The sequence below is a fragment of the Sinocyclocheilus grahami genome, unplaced genomic scaffold (genome assembly GCF_001515645.1).
Source record: "Sinocyclocheilus grahami isolate Dianchi unplaced genomic scaffold, SAMN03320097.WGS_v1.1 scaffold457.1, whole genome shotgun sequence".
NCBI classification, from domain to species: Eukaryota; Metazoa; Chordata; class Actinopteri; order Cypriniformes; family Cyprinidae; genus Sinocyclocheilus; species Sinocyclocheilus grahami.
In genome coordinates this window covers 298,436-319,873 of record NW_015505636.1, presented here as the reverse complement: position 1 = coordinate 319,873, position 21,438 = coordinate 298,436, and the positions used below count along the sequence as shown (strand labels likewise).

At 38.3% G+C, this 21,438-nt stretch overlaps 1 protein-coding gene across 1 annotated transcript; it reads left to right on the top strand.

Annotated features, from left to right (window-relative positions):
• The first annotated feature begins 5,358 nt into the window (after positions 1-5,358).
• On the top strand, positions 5,359-18,759 carry synpo2lb (synaptopodin 2-like b). The gene is made up of 5 exons (XM_016234701.1): positions 5,359-5,367; positions 10,007-10,158; positions 10,243-10,951; positions 11,193-11,205; positions 15,861-18,759. The coding sequence occupies exons 1-5, from the start codon at positions 5,359-5,361 to the stop codon at positions 18,446-18,448; spliced, it is 3,471 nt and encodes a 1,156-aa protein (XP_016090187.1). The 3' UTR covers positions 18,449-18,759.
• The last annotated feature ends 2,679 nt before the right edge of the window (positions 18,760-21,438 follow it).

Here is a 21,438-nt window from a genome sequence, read left to right as displayed (position 1 = left end):
CGGACCAACACCAAATATAGAGTAAATTGTGGCAAAACTGGCTTTATTTCCGAGAGAGGGGGCAGAGGAGGGGCCGACTCATTTGCGTCTTGTATGGAAACCGTAAATTCCTTTAAAGGGGTCATATGATGCTATTTTAAAGATCATTATTTTGTGTATTTGGTGTAACAGAATATGTTGACATGCTTTAATGTTCAAAAAATACTGTACATTATTGTCACAGTGATTAAAACAGTGTATTTATTTTTTTATTTCCTTTTTTTTTTTTTTTTACGACGATCACAGTGTTAACATCACTGACTTAAGAAAAAAATGAACGGACAAACTGACGAATACTATATGAGAAATGGAACAGCCTGTCTGACATAGGCCTAATCAAAGTGGACATAATCACGTTTTTTAAACACAAGCTATTAGAGATTTCAGTAACACACGGTAATCGATTAAATATAACAGAACACAGATTACCCACACAAAACCTTTTTTCCCCGGTATGTTGGATTTTAATCATGGTAACTGATAATTGAACAATGATGCAATGAAAAGCTTATAAAGCGACGGAGGTTTTCATATACTTTGTTAAAAACGGTTGTGATGGATTATGACCAATGATGAATGATGAATTATTTTCTATTTCATCTGCATAATTATGTCATACAAAAGTTAGTCTGGACATTTAGGGGTTGAAGTAGGCTAGAGGTTAGAAACCAATCGAATTTAGAGAAATTTCAATTATTTTTAATTTCATCTGCCTAATTTGTCAAGTTCTAATTCATTACACCTCAAACGTGATTTTTTTTCCATAGTGACCACTGTTCACAGGAAAACGTGTTATATGTGGTAGACTTTCTTTCAGGTCGTTGTAAGTAGACCTAACACAAACTAAAGTCTCCCACCCATCTACGAACTGCTCTATAATTTACCCAGATTATATGGGTACTGTTCTCCCTCTAGTGGCTAAATTGTGAATATTTTACTTAGAGAAAAAAGTTTTCTTTTACTTTTATATATTTTAAAGTATTAAAATAGAAAATAATTTTTTATTATTTAAAATTGTAATGTGCCTAATATTTAATGATATTATTGTATTTTTTATCAAATAAATGTAGACTTTAGTAGGCCTACCAACAACAAAAAAAATCGTTCTGATCTCAAACGTTTGAACGGCAGTGTATATATTAGTCACATATCACACAATTAACGATTGACCAATTATGGAAAATACACAAGTAACACAACCCTCATTTTCAAGTTCTATCACATTACGTTTTTATGTTGTTATTCTTTGCACTACAGCTGTGTGAATATTAAAACTTGTGAAAACTTGTGGCTTAATGCATGTGGTCATGTGGACTCTGAAACACATAAAATAAAATATTCACAGTCATAAGCTGAAACAAAAGAGGCTTATTGTTGGGGGGTTGTTAGTCTCTCAACAGTAGCAAAAAGAGTGCGAGTGTTGTTTAAGTGTTTATAAGGTTTGAGAAGAAAGTCTGTCTAGCTGTGACTAGTTCCACATTGAAAGCATGAAGGCTGTCTTTATAGATGCTATAGTGAATTTCAAGTTTCGTCTTCTGCCACATCCACTCAGCTTTTCTGCATTGTCTTTTCATACTCTGTATACTGCTGTTGATTTTCTCCAAGCTGATTTTTGTCTGCCAGTCTTCTTGCTGACTTTCACAGGAGCAATATCCTCAATAACATTCTTAACTTTTGAGTTAAAGGAATCAAGGAGAAGATCAACAGAATCTGCAGAAATGCTTGGTGTTAAAGATATAGCCTTCATAAATAGCACACTAGTGTTCTCATTAATGCATCTCTTTCTGACAGAGACAGATCGGTAGCAGAGATCAATATATCAAAGAAAATCCAGAAGTGATCAAATAGAGCTACGTCCTTAATATCAATGGATGAAATGTTTAGACCCCTACTGATGAGTAAATCTAGAGTGTTTCCTCAACTGTGTGTGGGTCCATGCATATGATTTGTGCATTATCTATGTGAATATTAAAATCCCCTGCAATAGCAAAACAGTCAAACTCTGAGGAAATCATTGATAACATTTCTGTGAACTCTTCAACAAAGGCTGGAGAGTATTTTGGAGGCTTGTAAATAATGATAAACAGTATGCGTGGCACCTTTCAGCACAATCCCTAGATATTCAAAAGACAAGTACTGACCAAATGACACTTGCTTGCATTGATAGACATCTTTAAATAGAGCAGCCACACCTCCATCTCTCCTAACAGTCCTGCAGACACTCGTGAAAGTAAAGTTAGGAGGGGCTGTTTCATTGAGGACTGTTGCACTGCAGCTGTCTTCTAGCCATGTTTCGTTTAGAAACATAAAATCCAGGTTGTTTGTGGTTATTAAGTCATTGTTCTTTTTGATATTGTGGTCGAATATGTCTAACCTCTGCATAACTTGGGGATGTGCTAATCGCCTTCCTGATATTATTGATCTTCTCAGAAAAGAAGGAAGCAAACTCATTGCATTTGCTGTCGGAGAGCATTTCACTGGCAATCTGATTTGGGGGGTTTGTCAGTCTCTCAACAGTAGCAAAAAGAGTGCGAGTGTTGTTTAAGTTACTGTTTATAAGGTTTGACTAGAATGACTGTCTAGCTTTGCCTAGTTCCACATTGAAAGTACGAAGGCTGTCTTTATATATGCTATAGTGTATTTCAAGTTTCGTCTTCCGCCACATCTGCTCAGCTTTTCTGCATTGTCTTTTCATACTCTGAACTGCTGTTGATTTTGTCCAAGCTGATTTCTGTCTGCCAGTCTTCTTGCTGACTTTCAAAGGAGCAATGTCATTAATAACATTCTTAACTTTTGAGTTAAAGGAATCAAGGAGAAGTTCAACAGAGTCTGCAGAAATGCTTGGTGTTAAAGATATAGCCTTCATAAATAGCACACTAGTGTTCTCATTAATGCATCTCTTTCTGACAGAGACAGATCGGTAGCAGAGATCAATATATCAAAGAAAATACAGAAGTGATCAGATAGTGCTACGTCCTTAATAACAATGGATGAAATGTTTCGACCTCTACTGATGAGTAAATCTAGAGTATGTCCCCGATTGTGTGTGGGTTCATGCACATGCTGAATCAGGTCAAAAGTATTTAAAACAGTTATAATTTCTTTTGTAGTTTTGTTTTCTGCATTATCTATGTGAATATTAAAATCCCCTGCAATAGCAAAACAGTCAAACTCTGAGGAAATCATTGATAGCATTTCTGTGAACTCTTCAACAAAGGCTGGAGAGTATTTTGGAGGCTTGTAAATAATGATAAACAGTATGCGTGGCACCTTTCAGCACAATCCCTAGATATTCAAAAGACAAGTACTGACCAAATGACACTTGCTTGCATTGATAGACATCTTTAAATAGAGCAGCCACACCTCCATCTCTCCTAACAGTCCTGCAGACACTCGTGAAAGTAAAGTTAGGAGGGGCTGTTTCATTGAGGACTGTTGCACTGCAGCTGTCTTCTAGCCATGTTTCGTTTAGAAACATAAAATCCAGGTTGTTTGTGGTTATTAAGTCATTGATTAGAAATTATTTATTTTTTAGTGAGCGAATGTTTAAAAATGCTAACTTGATGGCATTGCTTTGTGTCTTTACAGCAATCTTAGTTTGATGCATAATACAGTATCTCACAGAAGTGAGTACACCCCTCACATTTTTGAAAATATTTTATTATATCTTTTCATGTGACAACACTGAAGAAATTACACTTTGCTACAATGTAAAGTAGTGAGTGTACAGCTTGTATTACACTGTTATACAAGCTGTACACTCACTGAAACAGAGAAAGCTACAGGCACACTGGGTTCCCGCTTGTTCTGTAAACTTTTGTGAATGTTATTGCTATCATAGCGGGGACCTGACACATGTCGGTTGTCAGTTGTTTTTGGTTCACCTACAGCAGATGGAGGGTTTAGGGGTGTATTCACTTTTGTGGGTACACCCCTACGTGAAAATGTCTAAATTGGGCCCAAAGTGTCAATATTTTGTGCACCCACACTGCAAAAAATGGCTTATCTTACTTAGTATTTTTGTTTTGTTTCTAGTCAAACATCTTAAAATTCTTAAATCAAGATACTTTTACTACATAAGCCAAATTACTTAAGATATTTAGTCTTGTTTCCAGGGGAAAAAAGTATTGTAAAAAAGTATCTTGATTTAAGAATTTTAAGATATTTTGACTAAGGAGGAGGACGAGCTAGGCCCACAGGCTTTGGTGGTTGGGGGGCCCGCCATTTTTTTAGTTGATATCTGGGGGCTTGCAGCGAATGAGTGGGAGAGTTTGGTCCCAGCACACACCAGTTCCTCCATTTTCTGTGTAAAGCTTAGAAGTGGAAATGCTTGAGAGAGGGATAATGTGTCTGGTGAGATGGGCTGTGTCTCTGGTGTTTCCGGTGGCTGTGATATGTTGTCCTGGCTTCCCTGGCTTGTTAGCCCATTAGGCTAACCAAGACTTGTCACAGCACTTTCTATTATTGCTCTTTTGTTGGTTTTGATTGCTTCTATTGTCCTCATTTGTAAGTAGCTTTGGATAAAAACATCTGCTAAATGACAATGTTAATGTAAATGAATGTTATGGCTAAAGATGATTTCATAGTGCTGTAAATCATGCTATAGCAAAAGATCAAATAAAAACAACATATTAAAACAACAAATCTGAATAAATGCCAAAGAGAAATGACCAAATACCACTGATAATATCTAAATTATAAATGAAAGCATAGCTGATTACAATAAATTATTTTCACGCAAACATCTTTGGTCAAGCAACATTATATCTAAGATCAAATGAACAAGTCCCCATTATTATTTAGCTGATGAAACCCCCAGGAGTAACCAGTTTGCTAAACATTTATTTACATTATGTCTAATCAGCATCATTAAGCTTCATTTTAATTTGCAATATGGTCTAGTGTCATCTGACTCCCAAAATAACTCTTCTAACAGCTCCCTTCACATTTTGAGGGCATTCACAGATAAAGCTCAGAGGGACTGCTGGGAACACTGGGTTCCCGCTTGTTCTGTAAACTTTTGTGAATGTTATTGCTATCATAGCGGGGACCTGACACATGTCGGTTGTCAGTTGTTTTTGGTTCACCTACAGCAGATGGAGGGTTTGGGCCCTGGCGTTGTGGCAGCGGCCGGAGAGCTCTCACAGGAGGAGGAGGACGAGCTAGGCCCACAGGCTTTGGTGGTTGTGGGGCCCGCCGTTTTTTTAGTTGATATCTGGGGGCTTGCAGCGAATGAGTGGGAGAGTTTGGTCCCAGCACACACCAGTTCCTCCATTTTCTGTGTAAAGCTTAGAAGTGGAAATGCTTGAGAGAGGGATAATGTGTCTGGTGAGATGGGCTGTGTCTCTGGTGTTTCCGGTGGCTGTGATATGTTGTCCTGGCTTCCCTGGCTTGTTAGCCCATTAGGCTAACCAAGACTTGTCACAGCACTTTCTATTATTGCTCTTTTGTTGGTTTTGATTGCTTCTATTGTCCTCATTTGTAAATAGCTTTGGATAAAAACATCTGCTAAATGACAATGTTAATGTAAATGAATGTTATGGCTAAAGATGATTTCATAGTGCTGTAAATCATGCTATAGCAAAAGATAAAATAAAAACAACATATTAAAACAACAAATCTGAATAAATGCCAAAGAGAAATGACCAAATAACACTGATAATATCTAAATTATAAATGAAAGCATAGCTGATTACAATAAATTATTTTCACGCAAACATCTTTGGTCAAGCAACATTATATCTAAGATCAAATGAACAAGTCCCCATTATTATTTAGCTGATGAAACCCCCAGGAGTAACCAGTTTGCTAAACATTTATTTATAATGTCTAATCAGCATCATTAAGCTTCATTTTAATTTGCAATATGGTCTAGTGTCATCTGACTCCCAAAATAACTCTTCTAACAGCTCCCTTCACATTTTGAGAGCATTCACAGATAAAGCTCAGAGGGACTGCTGGGGAAGGCTGTACTCTCAAGGAGATGGTATTTGAAGATGGGCATAAAGCCATAGCGACTCTCTTTAAACATACTTTAGCTTCATCCCTCTTATCTACTCAAACAAAACCAACAGGATGAGGCCTAACAAATCTTTGGTCTGACACTGAAACTATCTGATTCACAGTTAACTGGTTCCCAGTTGATTCTATGCTAATTCAGAAAAATTTAATTTAATTTAATATATGATTTGATAAACAACATTTAGCAACATTTAGTACAGTATTATTCTTTAAACATGTATGTGATGTGTTTTAAGGCAAAAAAATAAAAAATCCTAATTACAGTGTGTGTAATAGAAAGAGTATGTAGTATGAAACTTTGTTTTAAAATCTGTATGCAGTATAAATTAGTATGAATCCAACAACCAAAAAGAGTTGTTCACTGATTCTTTCAGGAATGCATTTTGTAGGTTACTTGAATACGTTTCTTATCGTCACAGTCTTCTTGTGTGTCTTCGGTCATTTTGTGAGCCATTGAATCATTCATTTAACCGATTTGTTTCAAAGCATTTTTTTTAATAATTAGCTTATACCAAGAGCCATATGCTTATGAATCATAGCGTTCAGATATATTATTGCTTTCAAGCTCAGTGAATGCATATAACGATTCACAAATTCACTTAAAAAATTAATTAATGAGTGAAACACCTCAAGTGGTGAACATGGATGTCATTTGCTCATGTAACAGTCACTGTACTGTGCAGTCCTGAAGCGATCGCAATCAGGAATGAAATCTTCAGATCTTCAGAAATCTGTTTGGGAAAAGTTTCAATGAGAGTTCCACTGGAACGGAGCAATTTTCAAAATGACATGATAAAGATGATAAAGGATGATAAAGAATGTTGCTATTAATCTGCATATGTAACAATTAATATGTCGCCTATGCCGTACATATTTTAAATATGGCACACAAATGGAATGAATTGTGTTTTATGGTGATAAACAAACAATTTAGAATTTAAGAGGCCTATATTAAAAAAAGATTGATGTGAGAAAACTAACAAATCATTACACCAGAAGAGTGGTACTATTTTGTAAATAGGCCTACTTGACAAATATTTAAAAGGATAGCTCACCCAAAAAGGAAAATTCTGTCATTAATTACTCACCCTCATGTCGTTCCAAACCCATAAGACCGTTCATCTTCGGAGCACAAATTAAGGTATTTTTGATGAAATCCGAGATCTTTCTGACCCTGCATAGACTGCAATGCAACTGACATGTTCAAGACCAAGAAATGTTGTAAGGACATCGTTAAAATAGTCTATGTGACATCAGTGCTTCAACTGTAATTTCATGAAGCTATGAGAATCCTTTTTTTTGCACAAAGAAAACAAAAATTACAACTTTAGTCAACAATTTCTTCTCTTCTGTCAGTCGGTACCACGATGCATATGTGTGGTGCTGCTAACACAGGAGCCGGCATTCTGACGTAGAACCGGATGCGCTGCACCTTGTTTACATGCAGAGGAATGCACACGCATGCATCATGGTAATGCCGTAAATGCACATCAAAGACTGACATGGAAGAGAAGAAATTGACATGTTCAAGACCAAGAAATGTTGTAAGGACATCGTTAAAATAGTCTATGTGACATCAGTGCTTCAACTGTAATTTCATGAAGCTATGAGAATCCTTTTTTTTGCACAAAGAAAACAAAAATTACAACTTTAGTCAACAATTTCTTCTCTTCTGTCAGTCGGTACCACGATGCATATGTGTGGTGCTGCTAACACAGGAGCCGGCATTCTGACGTAGAACCGGATGCGCTGCAAAAGCCATAGCGACTCTCTTTAAACATACTTTAGCTTCATCCCTCTTATCTACTCAAACAAAACCAACAGGATGAGGCCTAACAAATCTTTGGTCTGACACTGAAACTATCTGATTCACAGTTAACTGGTTCCCAGTTGATTCTATGCTAATTCAGAAAAATTTTATTTAATTTAATATATGATTTGATAAACAACATTTAGCAACATTTAGTACAGTATTATTCTTTAAACGTGTATGTGATGTGTTTTAAGGCAAAAAAATAAAAAATCCTAATTACAGTGTGTGTAATAGAAAGAGTATGTAGTATGAAACTATGTTTTAAAATCTGTATGCAGTATAAATTAGTATGAATCCAACAACCAAAAAGAGTTGTTCACTGATTCTTTCAGGAATGCATTTTGTAGGTTACTTGAATACGTTTCTTATCGTCACAGTCTTCTTGTGTGTCTTCGGTCATTTTGTGAGCCATTGAATCATTCATTTAACCGATTTGTTTCAAAGCATTTTTTTTAATAATTAGCTTATACCAAGAGCCATATGCTTATGAATCATAGCGTTCAGATATATTATTGCTTTCAAGCTCAGTGAATGCATATAACGATTCACAAATTCACTTAAAAAATTAATTAATGCGTGAAACACCTCAAGTGGTGAACATGGATGTCATTTGCTCATGTAACAGTCACTGTACTGTGCAGTCCTGAAGCGATCGCAATCAGGAATGAAATCTTCAGATCTTCAGAAATCTGTTTGGGAAAAGTTTCAATGAGAGTTCCACTGGAACGGAGCAATTTTCAAAATGACATGATAAAGATGATAAAGGATGATAAAGAATGTTGCTATTAATCTGCATATGTAACAATTAATATGTCGCCTATGCCGTACATATTTTAAATATGGCACACAAATGGAATGAATTGTGTTTTATGGTGATAAACAAACAATTTAGAATTTAAGAGGCCTATATTAAAAAAAGATTGATGTGAGAAAACTAACAAATCATTACACCAGAAGAGTGGTACTATTTTGTAAATAGGCCTACTTGACAAATATTTAAAAGGATAGCTCACCCAAAAAGGAAAATTCTGTCATTAATTACTCACCCTCATGTCGTTCCAAACCCATAAGACCGTTCATCTTCGGAGCACAAATTAAGGTATTTTTGATGAAATCCGAGATCTTTCTGACCCTGCATAGACTGCAATGCAACTGACATGTTCAAGACCAAGAAATGTTGTAAGGACATCGTTAAAATAGTCTATGTGACATCAGTGCTTCAACTGTAATTTCATGAAGCTATGAGAATCCTTTTTTTTGCACAAAGAAAACAAAAATTACAACTTTAGTCAACAATTTCTTCTCTTCTGTCAGTCGGTACCACGATGCATATGTGTGGTGCTGCTAACACAGGAGCCGGCATTCTGACGTAGAACCGGATGCGCTGCGCCTTGTTTACATGCAGAGGAATGCACACGCATGCATCATGGTAATGCCGTAAATGCACATCAAAGACTGACATGGAAGAGAAGAAATTGATGAATAAAGTCTTTATTTTTGTTTTATTTGCACACAAAAAGTATTCTTGTAGCTTCATAACATTATGGTTGAACCACTGATGTCACATGGACTATTTTAACGATGTCCTTACTACGTTTCTGGACGTGGTAGTCCCGTTGCTGTCTATGCAGGGTCAGAAAGCTCTCCGATTTAATCAAAAATATCTTAATTTGTGTTCCAAAGATGAACGAAGGTCTTATGGGTTTGGAATTACATGAAGGTGAGTAATTAATAACATAATTTTTTTTGGGGGGGGGAACTAACCCTTTAAGGTGTAATAAAGGTTTATGTACTTTACCAATGAAAAGTAGCCAGTGATAATGTAGTCCAGCACTGGAAAGTCCACAACTGTGATGTGAGACCATCACTTGCCACTCAGAAATACAGATAACCCACTGATTTATAAGTAACAGTATGAAGAGTGAACCAGAGTATGATAAGATTAAATTCCCATACAATGAATTTGAGGGATATTTACCAGTTACTATCCTTACTATATCTTACTATATCTATATCTACTATAACTAGAAGCGGGTGACAATGTAAAAATCAGCTGGATATTTATTTATCTTCTCTCACTGCAACTCATCAACACAAAGTTTGTGCTGACGTCATCTCCTCCTGCTGTTGAAGGTGAGAAAGCGCAGTAAGGCCTGCCGGGCTGGGCTCAGAGAGACTGATGAGCTGGTGTCAATCAATGATGTATCCTGTGGAACACTATCCCATGCTGAGGCTATGAATCTGATTGATAGTGGCAGAGGAACCCTCCATCTGCGAATTAAAAGGTCAGACTGAGACATCATTATCATGAGGAGTTGTTAGTCATGCTATAAAATGTATACTCAAGATAATCACTGTTTTCCATTCAGGGCCCCAGCTGCATATCAGTCAGTGGTGCTTCTGGGTCGGGCCCCCTCCCCGCGTATTGATAAGGAGTACCAGGCAGCTTTGAGAGCCCTGTCGCCTCCACTTACCTCTAAATGGTCAAGTGTCAACAGAGCGTCGCTCACGTCCCCCACCGGTGGCCTTGAGTGGCTTACGTCCCCTCCAGACAGCGAGGCTTACTACGGTGAGACAGACAGTGATGCAGATGTGGCGGCACAAGAGAGGCAGCGTAGACAGAGACGACGAAGCCCCAGTAGCTCTCCTGCCAAGAGTCCTGGCCAAGCCTCACCCCAAGAGGAGGAGACTTCAGAAATGAGCGGCTATGAGAGCACCCAGGACGTCTGCATGTACCCTCAAACACAGAGCTGGCCTATATCTGATCTAGAGGGAATGGGGACTCAGCAACAGTGTGTTATGCCTGGGGTGGCCCGCAGAGAGGTGGTCTACCAGCCCCCGCAGGCTGAATGGTCGCACCAGGCTGAAAATTCCTCTGAGAATTCTGACCAAAGTCCATCAGGAGCTGCTGAAGTGGACAGTGGCTTCCAAGAGCCCCCCACTGTCCCACCTCCACTTGTTTCTCTAGAGCGGGCAAAAGAGGCTCTCATGCTTGCGTCTCACAGACAGATGGTACCCATGGTGGGCCCTGTGGATAACCCAGTTGATGAAGAACTCACAGTAACGTACATGGACAAGGCATGCATTGTGGTACTCTCGTGAATGGTGGCAGAGAATGACCCGGAAGAGAAGAATTGTTGAATAAAGTCTTTATTTTTGTTTTATTTGCACACAAAAAGTATTCTTGTAGCTTCATAACATTATGGTTGAACCACTGATGTCACATGGACTATTTTAACGATGTCCTTACTACGTTTCTGGACGTGGTAGTCCCGTTGCTGTCTATGCAGGGTCAGAAAGCTCTCCGTACATGGACAAGGCTAAGCAAGCTAGTGAGTACCAATCATCTTTTTCAAATAGCATACATGTACACCACTGTTCAAAAGTTTGGGGTTTGTTTTGAAAGTCTCTCATAATCACTTAGGCTGCTTTTATTTGATCCAAATATAGCAAAATATTGCTGCAGGGATATTGTAAAATAATTACAATTAAAAAAACAATTTTAATATATATTATAATATAAATAGTAGTGCTGGGCAACGATTAATCATGATTAATCGCATCCAAAATAAAAGTTTTTGTGTACATAATATATGTGTGTGTACTGTGTAAATTTATTATGTATATATAAATGCACACACATGCATATATATTTAAGAAAAAAATTATTTTTATATATTAAATATATTTATATATATAAATTATATGAATATAAATATATACATGTAAATATTTTCAAAATATATACGGTATGTGTGTGTCATTATATATATACACATAATAAATATACACAGTACACACACATATATTATGTAAACAAAAACTTTTATTTTGGATGCGATTAATCATTGCCCAGCACTAATAAATAGTCATTATTCCAGTCTTCAGTGTCACAAGATACTTCAGAAATCATTTAATATGCTGGTTTGCTGCTCAAGAAACATTTATTATTATCAGTGTTGAAAACATTTGTGCTGTTTAAGATGTTTTTTTCTGGATTTTTTTTTTGATGAATAGAAAGTAAAAAAAAAATTATATCTAAAAAAACTAAATATCATAATTTAATAAAACATAAACTGCCATTGACTTAAAGAAAAAACTCTTTGACAGAACTTAATTAACTTTACTTCTGATTTTTTTTAAACAATAAATGGACACAACTGTGTAGTTAAACATAATGGAATCAAATAAATCAAGTAAAGTTAAATGTCAGACTGGCAGTTAACTACTAACTAGCAATAGCACACAATTAAGCTATGCGTTTTTGTACTTACACAAAGAAACTAATGAATGCAGTCCAAATCAGAAATGAATTTATTAAACTTTTATTTAAAATTTTAAAATTGTTGCTTTAACTTATTTTAATTATGTAAATGGAGCAATAAGCAAAACTAAGAATAACTTTTTAGTTCATATAAATAAAGATGAGCTCAGCATTTCTGAACCTATATCTCTTTCTGTCATTACCTCATACATTATTTCTGGACTGTGTTAAATTTAACCTTTGGAAATCCACTTGATAGAAGCCAATTAAGGCAGACGTCAGTCTATTAATTTCTGCATACTGTGTGTTGACCCTGAAAATAGATTTTCTTGAGTAAGGACACACTGTTTTTTTTTTATTAATAAGTCTGGTCACAAAGTAAGTGCAAAGCAAGTGCATTTGAGGTTGAAATAATCACTTGATTTGCCATAGATTGCAAGTTTAGAATTATGGTACAAATTAGTGAGCTGTGTTCATGGGTTGAACAGAAAAACAAACATGACCAGTGTAGTTTCATTCATAAACAAATGACTCGTATGCGGCTGATTTTTTAATGAATCGTTCAAAATGAATCACAAACACCGGAGTTCCGTTTGAATGAGTCTGACAAATTATTAACAGAATGAACTAACTGAAAATAATGATCATTACATTCAGTTATGTTAATCTTGAAATGTAGTAAATTTTGCTTTTTTAAGACTTGTGAAATTTGAATGTGTTGAATCATTACTATCTGGTTGTTCTTATGACAAATTGTAGTTAAACATACATAGTGCTTCATTGGTTAGCACAGAACCTAAGAACAGGATATGGCTCAGTGTGAAATAATCATACGCATATGGTTTGGGATTTGTAATGGAGCTCATGCAAATGTTGGTGATGGGGGTTCCTCATGTCCCCCTGCTCAGGGTTTAACGGGGCAGGGGAAGGGGCTGGACTCAAGTGAGCAATAGACTAAATTTGTCCCTTGACTCTATAACACAGGCCTCTGTTGCATGCTGGGAAAGGCATGTCCAGTTGCTGTCCAGTGTCAGTGATATTTCATTCTGTCCATTTAAATGGTTGAGTCTGTGCTAATAATGTGATTTTAAGAGCCAATAATGATCTCCATTTGTTACACAAAAATATTCTTTACATGTAGTTTATTTCCCCTTTATGGCATAAATCAGTAGTTCTCAAACTTTTTGATTCCAATGTCCCACTTTGTAAATATTCGAAGACCCTACATTCTAGAATGATATGTATTTCTGGTAATTCTGTTGTAGGTGGTTCTGCAACTGTATTTATTTATTTATTTTTAAATGAGATTTTAGTCATATCTATTTCTACTAAAGCAAACTGCCGATTTTTACCGAGTACCATATGGCTTGAGTCACTATTCAGTGATCTGAAAGCTTATCCTTCTCAAAGGTTAACAATCTGACCTTATCCTAAATATGAGATACACACAGGTGTCAATGTGATGTAGTTAATGATATGATGAGGATTAGGAGTCTGTTTTTCACATTTCTTCTTATAGCAACACATATTGGAAACTTCATTGGAGTCAAACAATATATCTTGTGTCTGTAGCTGATGGGGTGCTAATTCCCCTCTCGAAAGCATTTGGGAAGGCTTTCTCCTCAACTAATGGCACCCTGCTGACAGTCAGTCTGAAGGTCACTTTGCTTTCCAGACTGATGGGACATTTTGAGGATCGTATAAATAAACACGTTTCGGTGTTTAATTCTGTATCTCCATTGGGAAATCTGAACATCTAGAGCTCTTGTTTGTGAATTGTCTCATGTGCGTCTTACTGAGGCTAGAGACATTATTGCAGTGAGGATAAGGGTCCATGACAGCTGCTCTTCTCTGTCACTGTTAGTGGTGAAATTACAGAATAAGCCAGGGCATTCAGATAGCTTTGGTAAAAAGAGAAGACAAAGTGTGCACACCTGTTATTGTGACAGCACAGTGGGAGGTCGCAAGAACATGGTACAAAATATTGTGAGTGTGACGATCAGCAGCTGATATTATATATCTGTCTCTCAGAATAATGCGGAGGAATTATTTCAGTGTGCCACAACTGTGGTTACTGGCTGATAATTGTCAAAATGGGGTATTTGAAGTAAATACTGTTCAATCATGATAAAGAGGTTGACCTTTAGTCAAATGTTGCCCAGATGTTGCCTTCAGAGTCTCAAAGAGTCTGATTGGCAGTACTTGCTTCAGAGTTTAAGTAGGTTTAAAGTCATTGTGGTGTGGTTGGAGATGCCAGCATTACCCCATATGACGCTCAGCTTAAGCTAGCCTATCCAGGAAGAGGCTGAGGTGTGCCCAAACAGGTGGGAAATGTCCGTTAGCTCTGTTCACTGACAAAAATAGCTTGAATGACATAATGGGGTTTCTTTGGGCCTGTGACAGGGTCTTGTGGTTAGACAAAAGGTCTTTAAAAGGCCTGACCTCAGGCTATGGACTGGTTGATTTCGTACTAAAGTGGGCAGAGCACCCAAGTATTGCTGGCTGTGCTCCATTGATGTGTTTGTGTGTGTCCTGCCAGTAAGGCTGGCTTGGGAACACAGTTTTTATCCTGAACAACATGAGGAGCTTCACATTGCCTGGAGAGGTTGAACATGAAGGACACATCTATGCAGGTAGAGTCCTGATAGCTTCTGTAGAGCTTTAGAGAGATAGGGGGCTTGTTTTCTGTTTAAATGATCCAACATTGTGTTTAAAATGAGACAGGTGAGACAAGGTGATGGATAGCACAGAGGTATTATTTACATGATCTCAGATTTACAAAGATCAGTTTTGATATGTGGTTTTTGTGTAAGTTAGTTTTACTTGTACTTTTGATTTATTGAAAATGAAACAAAACATTTCTACATGTTTTGTTGCTAGCAGGTATGTAAGGGTATGTAAGTTTGTTGAACAGTTATTTGTCATGTCTAGATAATTAGTATAATCAAATGCACATTTGTGTCTTCATTTGGACCTTTTATTTATGAGAAATAAATATTTAGAATTTTATGCTTCATAATTTGATTCAATGTTGAAGATGTTTTGAGGCCCTCCAGATTAGAAAGAGAACATTTTAGCAAAAATGCTGAACTCTTGAGGTTTTCATTTTTATTTTGGTTTGTTTTTATAGAAATATCAGATTCCGTTACCCACTCTTTTAATATAGATCCTGGATCCCCAGGGGTTACTTGCTCAAGCTGTTAGAATGTGATGGGCTATTTGTAGAGAAGGATGAGCTCAGTAATTTACCGTGAGCATTTTTGTGCCAGACATTTCAGCATCTAACCCACTGCATTATTGTGTCTACTATCAGAGCTATTCTGACTCAACTAGAAAATGTGTTCCAATCATTACAATGCCAGTTTGATTTATTAACGTTGTGACTTTGTTTGATGACTTTATATGTGACTTTATGTTTGATGTTGCCCATTCATCACCAAAGGTACTGTTATATAAAAGTCATAGGTGTCCCTTTATAAATGTGTTCATTCAAGGCCTGCTAACAGGCCTGTTCATTCCTTAATGCAGAATGGAAAACAATTGGCATCCAGTGATTCTCATATTAAGAAGCAGTATAATAAACTTTAAATACATAATAAATATGCATCATCATTACATTTAAGTGATTTAAAATGTGATATTACAACTAATATTACTGGCTTACGTAAAGACCTTGAAAGTATTTCTCGCTGATTGATATACACATTATCTTTCTTTCCGTAGAGCTACACAGAGGTGAGAATTTACAAGATAAGCAGGTGAAGGAAGCCCGATCCAAATGCAGAACCATTGCTTCGCTCTTGACAGATGCTAATAACCCTCATTCTAAAGGTGTGCTTATGTTCAAGAAGCGACGGCAGCGTGCCAAGAAGTATACTCTCACCTGCTTTGGCAGTGTAGACGGAGAAAGCTATAGTAACACAGAGGGAGAAACTGAGGACGAAAGCCTGTTTCCTGGGAGTGAATCTGAGCTTGACGAGGACGGTTTTTCTGCTGCACCAGACCCTACCTGGGATAGTGGTTACCTGGACGTTCTAGACAAGAGAACTTCAGCGTGTGTTGTGCCTGGCAGAGATGCAAAGATTAGCCCAGGCCTAAATGCCACTTCAGGAAAAGGAGCCCAGCTTTTTGAACAACAGAGGAAAAGAGCAGAAGAACATATGTCAAACCTGGTTACACCCACGGCTTTTTCCATGCCACAGCATCAGGGAGACTCAACCCTGACATATACCCCAGTTACTCCAGTCACACCTGTAACATCTCCTAGTACCAGTATGGTAAACGGAGAACCTTTGGTAGTGAGCAGGACAAGCGTTGTGTTGTCCTCGCCAGGTCAGACGCCTATGCCATCCATGGCAGGAGCATTACCAGGACAAGTAGACTCATCAGCTGCCAGCTCAGTGCACAACAGAACTGCCAGGCCATTTGCCCCTGGCTGTGTGAGCCACCGAGCAGCAACTGCTCCAGTAGTCTTCAGGCCCAGCCCTGCCAAAAAGGCTGGATCACAGGTTCAGGCTGTGTCTGTGGCAAATATCCCAGTTTCTTTCTCTCCTGCTGGCTCGGAGGGGAAGAAAGCTATTTCTACAACATCACTGTATATCCCTGCTAGACCAGCCACCTACAATGGTCCTTCCTCTGTGCTCTCTCCATCCTCAATCACTTCAGGTCCATTTTCTCCTCCCCCTTCAAATGCTCCACTCTACTCCCCAACCTATTCCAGCACCTCAGCCCCTTCATCTTCTCATGTAACATCTTTTAGTTCCCCTTCTGGTATGGCTCAACCTTACTCTCCTCCCCAAACACAGGCAATGCCACTCAGTCCTCCATACCATCATGCGGTTTCTGCTCAATATCAGCCACCTCCACCAGTTCATATGCAGACACAGCCTTTCTCTCCTCCGCTCACAAATGCCCCAGGTTTTCCCAGTGCCTTTGCTCCTGCAACACCAAATGTGCAATCTTCCCCAGCACACAAAGTCTCCTTCAACCCATACATCTCTGTGGCATCCACTACTCCAGAAACACCAAATGCACCAGTTGCCCAGCAGTATTCTCTCTCTAACTCCACTGATGGGATCTCTTCTCAAGAGCAGCGGGTCTCAGTCCCTGCCGGCCGCACTGGCATCCTGCAGGAGGCTCATCGTCGTGGATCCAAGAAACCAATGTTCACTGCTAAAGAGGAGAAGAAGGCTCCATCTTACAACCCTGAGCTACTGTCTCTTGTGCAGAACTTGGATGACAGATCCCGTTCGGGTGCAGAGGCTGGGTTTGAGTCTGGCCCTGAAGAAGATTTTCTCAACCTGGGTGCAGAGGCTTGCAACTTCATGCAGGCACAGAGATACAAGATGCCACCACCAGTGGCTCCTAAACCAGCTCATCCAGCTCCTGAGATACCCCTGATACAAGGTAAAGGTGCGGAGCTGTTTGCACGCAGACAGAGTCGCATGGACCGCTACGTGGTGGATAAACAGCCCAAATCTCCAGCGCATCCTCGTGATCCTTCTCCTACACCCTCCCTCCCAGCTCATTGGAAATACTCTCCAAACATCCGAGCCCCACCACCCATTAATTATAATCCACTGCTGTCACCTTCGTGTCCTCCAGTGGCCCAGCGTGGCACCAAGGCTAACGATGCAGCTAAAGTTGGGGTTAAAACAGTGCCTGGCCAACACAAACAAGGTATAAAGGCTCTTGACTTTGTGAGCAGGCAGCCACACCAGCTCAACTCATCTTTGTTCAGTTATGGAGGTGGAGTCCCTCAAAACACTGCCACTTATCAGCAGCAGCAGAATGGTGTTGGCATGACAGGTAATTCCCTTAATGCACCGAAGCAGGTCCCTGTTAAAGCAAGCCGCGTGTATGAAATCAAACGTTTCTCAACACCTACTCCCATGTCTGCACCCACATCTCTGACACCTACTGTAATCGCCCCCCGCTCTGCCACAACTCTCGGTGAGCCGATGTGGCACAGTAATGTCACTTCCCCGCCTCCTGTTGCTCCGAGATCTGCAGCACCATTCTCACCACCACCTCCTGCCCCGACAGCAGCCCTGCCTGCTCTCCCCAAAATATCCACTGCCCCTGTGCCCAATTCAGTGCACATCCCACAACCCACTCCTGGGCAGGCCTACACCCCATTCCAAGCAGCCAAGCAGTTTAAGAGCGCCCCTGAGCTGAGTCCCCTGTCTGCTGGTGTGCAATCCTCAGGGTCTGGGAGCAGCCAGAACCTACGGGTGCCCAGACCCCGCTTCAGTACATCAAGCATGGGTCTGCAACCAAATGTGTGGAGGCCTGGCTCCATACATTACTGAGAGTCCACTGACAGTAATTACCACCCTGGGCAAGAGCACAAGAGTGCTCAAGCTCTCTTCTGCTAAATTAATTGTTAGTCTACAGTAATATGACAAAAAACATCAGTCAAAGATGTATTTTTTTGCAGGTTCATAATTTTCAGTCACTTCATACAAGTACACAATTATTTTAAAATAGAGTATGCATATATCTGTATATGTATTATTCAATTTCATCAGAATGTTGAGCTATTTATGTACTATCCACACAACTTTGATTCATGTTTCTACTTCAGTTCTCATCCCATTTAATTTACACCAAATGAACATGTTTAACCCACAGACAGAATTGCAAAGTCACTACTTGTGAGAGCAACTAAATCAAATAATAGCATTCATGTCTAATAATAATCAGTTTTGACATTATGTACTGGGGCCACAAGGAAGATAAGTGATAATCGATTGTGTTGCTATTTTTTCACTTGGGGCCATAAGGATGGAGTGATAAAGAGTAAGTAAACTATATATATATATATATATATATATATATATATATATATATATATATATATATATATATATATATATATATATATATATATTACAGCTGTGACAGAAGATAATGGAGCACAGAATCATTGAATATTTGTGTAAAAGTGGTATAGAATGTTCTAAGACATGTATTTGCCGATTCCTATCAAAGTCTCAGTGACAGAGAGATGAAAGAAGTGTACAAAGAATGTGACAGTTGCCTGAAATGAAAAAAAATGAAAAAAATCCTCAAGTGGAGAGATGGTACAAACCACCCCCTTGCTCTACTCTTGCTCTTCAATTGTTATCTCTTCTGGCCTCTGCCATGCCCTTTACTTGTGATGTTATCCATCCTTTATCTCTCTAAACATCTCTTGAGTTTGTACTGCAGGCCTGTGTTTGTCTAGAGCATTGCACAAAATCCTTTGCTTCTTGTTTGACGAGGATCAGTATGGATGCTTGATGCATGTGCTCATTTTATCCTCCTAATGCTGTGCATGCCAAGGTTTTGACTGAGCATTTAGAAAGGCATGTGATCTCCAATGCGGGGAATTGTGCTGGGGCTTTTTCATATGACAGCTGAAAAAATACACTAGATGACACATTCTGAAAGCACTACTTTATCTTTATGACATATTATGCAAATGTGACATCTGACCACTTTCCCTGGTGCTTGCTCTCATTGTGAATTATGCTTTTGCCAAACAGGTATGACATTCATTTCAATAACTTGTGTGAGCTGTTCAATTGCATTTGTGAAATTGTACATGCCTAGTTGAACTACCCAATGGCCTTGGTGGGATGAAACAACATGAAATGGTGTGTACCATTTCTCTACTAAGGATAAGAAGGTTGATCGGATGTAAAGCTATAATGTACCTTGTTGTCAAGTAGAAAGTGGGAGGTATGGATATGGGAGGTATGAAGCAAGATATAAAACTGATATAAAATTTAAAAGCAAGAATAGAGAGGAAAGTGCCTTTTTCACATTTTTGGGGTCAATTAGACAGTGTTATACACTAAAATATACATTTTCATAAGTGTGTACTAATCGGACTGTCAGAATGTATGTCATGCTTCTACAAAGCATTTTTAAAGCTTTAATTCTTTATTAAATGTGTTGTGTTTGTGTTAAATATTCTGAAAACATTGTAATTATATTCAAACAATCACACTTAGTGCGTTGGATTATTTGAAGTTTAAAGTGGAAATATATTTACAATGCAAATATTTGCATGTGAGAAAATGGAAAGTAATGGATTACTGGCTTCTTGGGTTCAGGGACTGGGAATATGTACACAAATTTGTACTGTATGAGTTAATGTAGAGCAATTTAAATAAATTTAGAAATGACAGCTGCTGATGTTTGGATTTTATTTTCTCTTTTGTTGTGGTGATTTCGTAGCTCTCAGGTATAGGCTAGAATAATCTACTGATATAGCCTATATATATATATATATATATATACATAACGACCATCATATAATGGCCATGCTCACTGTTTTAGAGCAGACAGTTCCACATAATGTATTTAGTTTCTTCTATGCTGATGGATCTGCAGTAAGCGCTGAGTGGCGCTGTTGGTCGATGTTAAAAATGAAGTAGTTGAATAAAACTAGGCTTGTTTTAAGTTATAAAATGTTCCAAAAAGTGCGCAGAGTAAGTAATACTTTTATGTTTATCGTGTGTAAATATACATAAAACTTTGTTATGTATATTTATCATGTAAAATGAATCGTATTTTTATGCCTATATTCAAGAGGTGGGTTCTTAGAGGTAGGATTGTTGTGAACAACTTCACACGAATTAGCTTTGGCAGTGTAATCTTACCTCCACTCATATAGTGAACTGCCTTCTGACCCTCTGGTCTATAGCCTACCCCACGATCATATGTCACAAGATATCAGGTGCTAACTTTAGCTACAAGTTTGTGTTTCCGTCCTTTTCATTCTTTCACCTTTCAGACGCCCTGCTGGTGATGGACAGTACTGCAGGTGCTCCTCTCGGCGTCTCTGTCCCGTTTGAGACTAAACACAAGAAAGAAAACACACGGAGATGCATTTCCTGAAACAGTGATTTGTGATATGCTGCACCAAGAAAGTTCTGTTGACATGCTCTTCTTTAAAAGAGGTACACTGTCTTATTTTCTGTTTGACATGGAGAGGAGTCAGTGTGTAAGACTGACTGGAACTCTCTGCGTGCCATATTAAAGTTTACTGTTCAGACTCTAAATTTGTGAAGTGCAAACTGTAAATAATCTCGACTCATCTTCAGGTGCAATATGTCTTAATTCTGGATATCTCTCATATACACACTCTAAAAAATGCTGGGTTAAATATAACCCAACACTGGGTTAAAAAGGGACAAACCCAGCTATTGGGTTGTTTTGACCCAGCGGTTGGGTTTAAAACAACCCAACTGCTGGGTCAAAACAACCCAATAGCTGGTTTTGTCCCTTTTTAACCCAGCATTTTTTTAGA

Coding starts and splice junctions, on each gene's coding strand:
- synpo2lb (XM_016234701.1), top strand. Junction 10,159..10,242: donor CTCCATCTGCGAATTAAAAG/GTCAGACTGAGA, acceptor TTTTCCATTCAG/GGCCCCAGCTGCATATCAGT.